This window comes from Neophocaena asiaeorientalis, unplaced genomic scaffold (assembly GCF_003031525.2).
Source record: "Neophocaena asiaeorientalis asiaeorientalis breed wild unplaced genomic scaffold, Neophocaena_asiaeorientalis_V1.1 scaffold882, whole genome shotgun sequence".
Taxonomy (NCBI): domain Eukaryota; kingdom Metazoa; phylum Chordata; class Mammalia; order Artiodactyla; family Phocoenidae; genus Neophocaena; species Neophocaena asiaeorientalis.
The window spans coordinates 165,870-174,224 of NW_020173141.1; the positions used below are offsets into that span (position 1 = coordinate 165,870).

General features: G+C 43.2%; 1 protein-coding gene across 1 annotated transcript in view; it reads left to right on the top strand.

The window, feature by feature from the left end:
- The first annotated feature begins 910 nt into the window (after positions 1-910).
- The window catches only part of PIR (pirin), a 97,678-nt gene continuing 90,233 nt past the window's right edge, over positions 911-8,355 (top strand). Inside the window, exons 1-2 of the mRNA XM_024744130.1 lie at positions 911-1,042; positions 2,389-2,519. Of these exons, the coding sequence (XP_024599898.1) occupies positions 2,424-2,519 (96 nt within the window). The 5' untranslated portion in view covers positions 911-1,042; positions 2,389-2,423. The remainder of the gene's footprint in view (positions 1,043-2,388; positions 2,520-8,355) is intronic.

Consider the following 8,355-nt stretch of genomic DNA (forward strand, 5'->3'; position numbering starts at 1 on the left):
TTGAGCCCTACTGACATATAAGGCATCAGGGGGAATGCCTACGGACTGTTGTCTTAAAGCAGGGGTCTGCAAACTAGGCCTGCAGCCAAGTCTGGCCCACTACCTCGTTTTTTTTAGAGCCTGCGAGCTAACAGTGGTTTTTACACTTGTAAGTACTTGAACTAAAAAACCAAAAGGAGAGTAACACTTCATGACAAGTGAAAATTACATGAAATTCAAATGTCAGTAGCCATAATTAAAGTTTTATTGAAACACAGCCACGCCCATTTACTTGTGGTCTCTGGCTGTTTTGTTGCTACAAAGACCAACTGGCTTGGTAGCCACAGAGAACACGTGCAAAATCGAAAACATTTACTATCCAGCACTTTCTTTCCTTCTTCAAAACCAGGCAGTGAGCTTTCTGGTATTTACAGAACAGAGACCCGCGGAGGCTTCTGCAACTCCGCACTCCCCTGGGAACTCTCCAATTCCCTCACCCCCTTGCAAGGAGAGAGCAGCAAGCAACTTATTTATGTAGCCAACAGTTGTGTAATGCTTAGCACCTGCCCAGCTCATTTCATTCTCATCACAACCCCATCAGGTGGTATCATCACCATGTCCATTTTACAGTGGAGGAACCGGAGGCACAAAGAGGCTGAGCCACCTGCCCAAGGTCACACAGCTAGAAGTGGTGGAGGCAGGATTGAAACCCGTGCCGCCAAGCTCCTCGGATTGCGTGACCAGCGCACTCCAGGTACAGACAGGTGTCCTAGAAGGTCCACTGGAACCTACACGGTGAGGCAGCTGCGCGGCGCCCTCCGAGACCACCTTCCCCACGCCTCCCCCGCCGTACGGGCTGCAGCAGCCGCCCTCACCGGGCGGGACTACAGAACGCCCGCGGGGCCGGGCGGGTGCCGGCTATCAGCAGGACCCCGCCCTCTCCAGCCCCGTCCCAGACTCCCAGGGGAATCTCCTAGGGAGATGGCCAGAGATGCTTAAATAGTCCTCTGCAATTGGGTGCAAGTGGCAGACAACTTTTCTTTCTGCAGACCACTGCGATCTGGTAAGTACCTCATCAGTGATTCACGTGCATAGAATTTAATTGTAGGAGTCTGGAAAGACCCAGAAATAGTCCAGATTGAGGGGGCGGGGCGTAAAATATCAATACTTTCAAGATGCGTGTAGGTAGGTGATGACAGTTCTGTACGGCGTGGAGGATTGAGCTCATTTTAGGTGCCCCACAGCCCAGCACCCAGTAAATATTTATTGATTGCCTTCTCGGGGAGGGCACATTTAGGGTGAGCCTCGCTTGCCTGCCTGGAGGTCTTTGCCCCGCACAGTGCTCTGAGTAGCAGCAGCTCACGTTCTTAGAGCGCTGACTACACTCCTTTGCGGTAGGCAGTCTTATTACTCCTATTTCGCAGGTGGAAATACTGAGGAACAGAGAGGCTTAGCAATTGGCCTCAGGTCACACAGCTGGTACGTTGGTGAACTTGGAATGCAGACCCAGGCTGTGTGGCTCCAGAGTATGCTTCTTGCTGAAGCATCTCTCTTGGTTTGAGTGGGAATCTTTGAAGGAAAGGATTATACGCAGTTTGAAGAAGAGCGTTAGGAATTGCGGGTATTGTATGCAAGCATTTGAACTGGAAAGGGGATTGATTATACCTGTTTTGTGATACGCCGTTGAGTAGGCTTTCGACCCACAAAGACGAAACACTTTTGGATTGGGGCTGTGGTTGGGTGCCGAAATACGGATAGCACTGTCAAGGGTACCTCCTCCGTGAGTTTCCTGTGCTCTACTTCACATGAAAGCTCCAAGATTTCTTGCTACTTAAGTAGCAGGAAATCTATCCCTGGGCTTCAGGGATAGATGGGTCTTTGAATTTGATGACCCTCAAATATCCCTTTCAATGTCAAGGTCTTTGGCATGTTCAGGTGAGAGTCCCAGACCTGTTGGTTTTTCTCCGTGTTCCCTGTGTCGCCACACAGATACCTCTCAGCTCAAGGTAGCACCTCCGTCATGGGGCAGCGCGGGGTGGGGGGGACGTCGAGGGATTTCAATCATGTAAAGCAGATAAAGTGAGCGTTCGAGGTCCTTAGTCGATGCCCAGCGGAGCTGTTATCTCTAACCCTCGCCAAAGGTGGTCGTAGGGCTACACCCGCTAAACCTTGTAAATCATTAGTAGGGTGCTGGGAACCTAGCTAGTACTCCCACGCGTTCACCATCATTATGCTTGTTTTAAAGCGCCTAGCCCAGGTCTTGTGCAGAGGAAGCAATATAAAAATCGTAGCTGTTAATACTTGGGGCAGGTGTGAATTTCGTATCTTATATTTTATAGTCCTTGGGTGGTCCCTCGTTGATGATTTCTCTGTTTTGTTGTTCCTCTTCTTGCCCTCTGTCGTCTACAGCTCAGCCTCAGAACACTCTCTTTTTAGCCTTGGGCATGGCGTGGTCCAAAAAGGTTACCCTCTCACTGCTCAGCCGCGAGCAGTCGGAAGGGGTTGGAGCGCGGGTCCGCAGAAGCATCGGCAGACCTGAGGTACGCTGGCTGGTTGGTGGCTGTTTCCTGCTTTTTAGCAGAAAGGACTGGTGGGATCCTGAGGATAAACTTGGGAAGAGAGGGCATGAGACAATCACGAGCCGCCCTGTTGGGTGCCTTAGGAACCAACTCTAAACTTAGCAATTGGGGTCCTCCCCGGAGCAGCCCCAGTCCCAAGGGGGTTTCTGTAATATGGATCCAGTGGTCCTGAGGTGAAACCTCTGTGCCCCTCTCTGCACACCCATGTCCCATCCTGGGTTTATCTGTCAGCCTCTGTGAGCACTTCACCAGACTCACCCACCTGATACCCCCGGGTTTACATGCCCACAGGTCAAAGCACCAAGGAGAGACACTGGGGCCCCATCCCAAATTCCCAGGAGAGAGAATCCAACCGGCTTGGCTTGGGTCAGGTCTCTACCCTGGACCAGTCAGCCATTGCCAGGGATCTGAATTCTTAGAGAGACACCTGAGACCCGACTTTGTGGACCTCTTGGTGGGAGGTAAGTGGGGGCTTCCCTCAGAGAAGGTGATTGTAGGTGAGGCAGATATCTTTTCACATTAGAGAGCAGTTGTATTTGAAAATTATGGGAGACATGAGACTTGGCGGAAAAGAAAATCTTATACGCATAGAAAGGTCATCAAATGGTGGTTATCGCCCAAGGAATACAGTGCCGAGCCCCAGATTCCAAAAACAGATTTGTTTTTATTGAGGTATAATCGACATACAACATTACTTTCAGGTGTACAACACAATGATTCAGTATTTGTATATATTGCAAAATGATCACAAGTCTAGTTAACTTCTGTCATCATACATAATTATTTTTCTTGTGGTGAGAACTTTTAAGATCTACTCTCTTAGCAACTTTCAAATATGCGGTACAGTATTAACTATAGTCACCATGTTGTACATTCCATCCTCATGACTCATTTATTTTGTAATTTAAAGTTTATACCTTTTGACCCCCTTCATCCATTTTGCTCACCCCACCCCCACATCTGGCAACCACCAGTCTGTTCTCTGTATCTATGAGCTTGTTTGTTTTTAGTTTCCACATATAAGTGAGATCATACAGTATTTGTGTTTCCCCCTCTGACTTATTTCACTCAGCAGAATGCCCTCAAGGTCCATCCATGTTGTTGCAAACAGCAAGATTTCATTCTTTTTTGTAGTTGAATAATATTCCGTTGTATATTTACACCACATTTTCTTTATCCGTTCATCTGTTGGTGGACACGTAGGTTGTTTCTATGTCTTGATTATTGTAAATGATGCTGCAATGAACATGGGGGAGCATACAGCTTTTCAAGTTAGTGTTTTCGTTTTCTTTGGATAAGACCTTTGGAGGTCTGCTGAAAACCATCAGTTCATTCTCAGAATACCCAGAAGTGGAATTGCTGGATCGTATGGTAGTTATACTTTTAATTTTGGGGGGAACTTCCATACTGTTTTCTATGGTGGCTGCACCAATTTACATTCCCACCAACAGTGCACGAAGGTTCCCTTTTCTCCACACACTCACCAACACTGTCATTTCTTGTCTTTTTGATAATAGCCTTCCTAATACATGTGAGGCGATATCTCAGTGTGGTTTTGATTTGCATTTCCCTAATTAGTGATGCTGAACTCATCTTCCAAAAACTATTTTTGAATAAAGGAAGAAGTATATTAGGGAAATGGATTCTTTTTGAAAAGTGAGGCTGGTTTGTTCCTCTTCTTAAATTCTGCTCTGATACTCTCATACTCTTCCCACCATTAGGTTCCTATTCATCTGAGAATGTCTCTTGAGGTCTGTCAAACATTGTTTTTCCGAAGGGACACACGCAAACAGGATTATTCTAAGGGCTAAATGCACAGTGGATGTTGGGAAGATGCAGGTGGGCGTGGTGTCATTTTATACTAGGCCACATGCCAGCAGGGGAATTCGAATACCCGTCAGCAAACCCACTATTGTATGTTGAGGGTAGCTAATACTTCAATTACTCCATCTGTCAGAAACACATCTGCTGAGGATTTCTCAATTTTTCTGGTCTTGTGAACCCCTTTGGAGGTCTGCTGAAAACCATCAGTTCATTCTCAGAATAATGTTTTATCCATTCCTTCTCAGAAAAATGTTTTTTACTTTTATTTATTTTTTAATAGATCTTTATCGGAGTGTAATTGCTTCACAACACTGTGTTAGTTTCTGTTGCACAACAAAGCGAATCAGCCATATGCATACACGTATCCCCTCCCTCTTGAGCCTCCCTCCCACCCTCCCTATCCCACCCCTCTAGGTCATCTCAAAGCACCGAGCTGATCTCCCTGTGCTATGCTGCTGCTTCCCACCAGCCAACTATTTTATATTCGGTAGTGCATATACATCGATGTTACTCTCACTTCACCCCAGCTTTGCTTTCCCACCCCATGTCATCAAGTCCGCTCACTATGTCTACCTCTTTATTCCTGCCCTGCAACTAGGTTCATCAGTACCTTTTTTTTTTTTTTTTAGATTCCATGTATATGAGATGAGCATCTTTTCATGTGCCTCTTGGCCATCTCTAAGTCTTCCTTGGTGAAATGTCTATTTAGGTCTTCCACCCATTTTTTAACTGGATTGTTTGTTTTTTTTGATATTGAGCTCCATGAGCTGTTCGTGTATTTTGGAGATTAATCCTTTGTTGTTTCATTTGCAAATATTTTCTCCCATTTTGAGGGTTGTCTTTTTGTCTTGTTCATGTTTTAATTTGATGTGCAAAAGCTTTTAAGTTTAATTACGTCCCATTTATTTGTTTTTATTTCTCTTACTCTAGGAGGTGGATCAAAAAGGATCTTGCTGTGATTTATGAGCTTTGGGTAGTATAGTCATTTTACTATAGTCAACATACAATATTGATTCTTCCCATCTAGGAACATGGTCTGTCTCTCCATCTGTTTATATCATCTTTAATTTCGTTCATCAGTGTCTTACAGTTTTCTGCATACAGGTCTTTTGTCTCCCTAGGGAGGTTTATTCCTAGGTATTTTATTCTTTAAGTGATCTCTTGGTTATTTAGTAATGTATTGTTTAGCCTCCTTGTATTTGTGTTTTTTACAGTTTTTTTTTCCTGTAATTGATTTCCAATCTCATAGCATTGTGGTCAGAAAAGATGCTTGATACGATTTCAGTTTTCTTAAATTTACTGAGGCTTGCTTTGTGACTCGATGTGATCTATCCTGGAGAATGTTCCATGTGCACTTGAGAAGAAAGTGTATTCTGCCACTTTTGGTGGAATGTTGTATAATTTTCGATTAGATCTGTCTGTTTTTTTGTGTCATTTAAAGCTTGTGTTTCCTTATTTATTTTCTGTTTGGATGATCTGTCCATTGGCGTAAGTGGGGTGTTAAAAGTCCCCTACTATTATTTTGTTACTGTCAATTTCTCCTTTCATGGTTGTTAGCATTTGCCTTATGTATTGAGGTGCTCCTATGTTGGATGCATAAACATTTATAATTGTTATATCTTCTTCAGGGATTGATCACTTGATCATTATGTAGTGTCCTTCTTTGTCTCTTGTAACAGTCTTTATGTTAAAGTCTATTTTATCTGATACGAGTATTGCTACTCCAGCTTTCTTTTGATTTCCATTTGCATGGAATATCTTTTTCCATCCCTTTGCTTTCAGTCTGTATGTGTCCCTAGGTCTGAAGTGGGTCTCTTGTAGACAGTGTATATATGGGTCTTGTTTTTGTATCCATTAAGCCAGTCTGTGTCTTTTGGTTGGGGCGTTTAATCCATTTACATTCAAGGTTATTATCCATATGTATGTTCCTGTTGCCATTTTCTTAATTGTTTTGGGTTTGTTTTTGTGCATCTTTTTCTTCTCTTGTGTTTCCTGCTTAGAGAAGTTCCTTTAGCATTTGTTGTAAAGCTGGTTTGGTGGTGCTGAATTCTCTTAGCTTTTGTTTGTCTGAAAAGCTTTTGACTTCTCCATCGAATCTGAAAGATCCTTGCTGGGTAGAGTATTCTTGGTTGTAGGTTTTTCCCCTTCATCACTTTCAGTATGTCCTGCCACTCCCTTCTGGCTTGCACAGTTTCTGCTGAAAGATCAGCTGTTAACCTTATGGGGATTCCCTTGTATGTTATTTGTTGCTCTTCCCTTGCTGCTTTTAATATTTTTTCTTTGTATTTAATTTTTGATAGTTTGATTAATATGTGTCTTGTCGTGTTTCTCCTTGAATTTATTCTGTATGGGATTCTCTGCACTTCCTGGACTTGATTGACTATTTCCTTCTCCTAACATGTTAGGGAAGTTTGCAACTATTATCTCTTCAAAAATTTCCTAGTCCCTTTCTGTTTCTCTTCTTCTTCTGGGACCCCCTATAATTCGAATGTTGGTGCGTTTAATGTTGTCCCAGGGGTCTCTGAGATTGTCTTCAATTCTTTTTATTCTTTTTTCTTTATTCTGCTCCTCAGCAGTTATTTCCACCATTTTGTCTTCCAGCTCACTTATTCGTTCTTCTGCCTCTGTTATTGATCCCTTCTAGTGTATTTTTCATTTTGGTTATTGTGTTGTTCATCTCTGTTTGTTTGTTCTTTAGTTCTTCTAGACCTTTGTTAAACATTTCTTGTGCTTTCTCAGTCCATGCTTCCATTCTATTTCTGAGATTCTGGATCATCTTTACTATCGTTACCCTGAATTCTTCTTCAGGTAGATTGCCTATTTCCTCTTCATTTATTTGGTGTTGCAGGTTTTTACCTTGCTCCTTCATCTGTGACATATTTTTTTGCTGTCTAAGTTTTTTTTTTTATGAGTGGGATTGTGTTCCTGTCTTACTGGTTGGCCTGATGCTTTCCACACTGGAGTTTGTAGGCTATTGGGTAGAGCTGGGTGTTGGTGCTGAGATGAGGAATTCTGTGAGGCCTCACTCTGATGCATATTCCCTGGGGTCTGAGGTTCTCTGTTAGTCCAGTGGATTGGACTCAGAGCTCCCACCACAGGAGCTTCCCCCAACCCCAGGCTTGTGAATCAAGATCCCGCAAGCTGCGTGGGGCAGCAAAAAAAGAACAATGACAGAGTAAAAGATAAAATTAGACTAGGAAGCTAGCAGATATGTTAGAAAGAATGTAAAAATAAAAATATAGATGAATCAACAACTGGAAGGTAAATCAGTACCACAATAGTAAAGAAGAGGAGGTGGGAAAAGAAAAAAAAAAAGAAAGGCAGGGGGGGGGGAAGGCCTTAGCTGTGGAGGGCGGGCCCTAAGCAAGGGCAAGGTTTAGGTGGTGGGTGGGGCCAATGCTCAGGATCCACAGGACTGGAAAAGGCCCTGGGGGCTGTGTGGGGTGGGGCTTAGGCATGGTATTACATACAAAGGAAAACCTTTGTATTGAAATATGGTTAGCAAAATATTACAGAACAAATCTGTAATCTAGTAACTTAAATAACAACTCTAGTGACATTCAATAAGGAGATCTGGTGGCAGTTCTCATAACTACCTAATTTCAACTCTGTGAGGGGCATGAACAGTGGTTCGGTATACATGCAACAGCTGTGATGTGATATGAAAAGAGCTTTGATTTCGGTTGGTGGCAGAGTCACAGGTCCTGGTAAATTACTGTGGTTCTTTGACTACATCCATAATTAAAGGCAATGTTACATTTTACTTTGGAGCTGGGTGGTGGTGACTTGTTGCGTACCAGTGAATGTACTTAATGCCACTAAATTGTATACTTACAAACGGTTAAAATGGTAAATTTCACGTTATGTTTGTTTTACTACAAAAAAATTCAGAAGAAAAATATCTGCAGTTAGAGGTTAGTGAAAATAAAAATGTGTGTGTGTGTGTGTGTGTGTGTGTGTGTGTGTGTGTGTG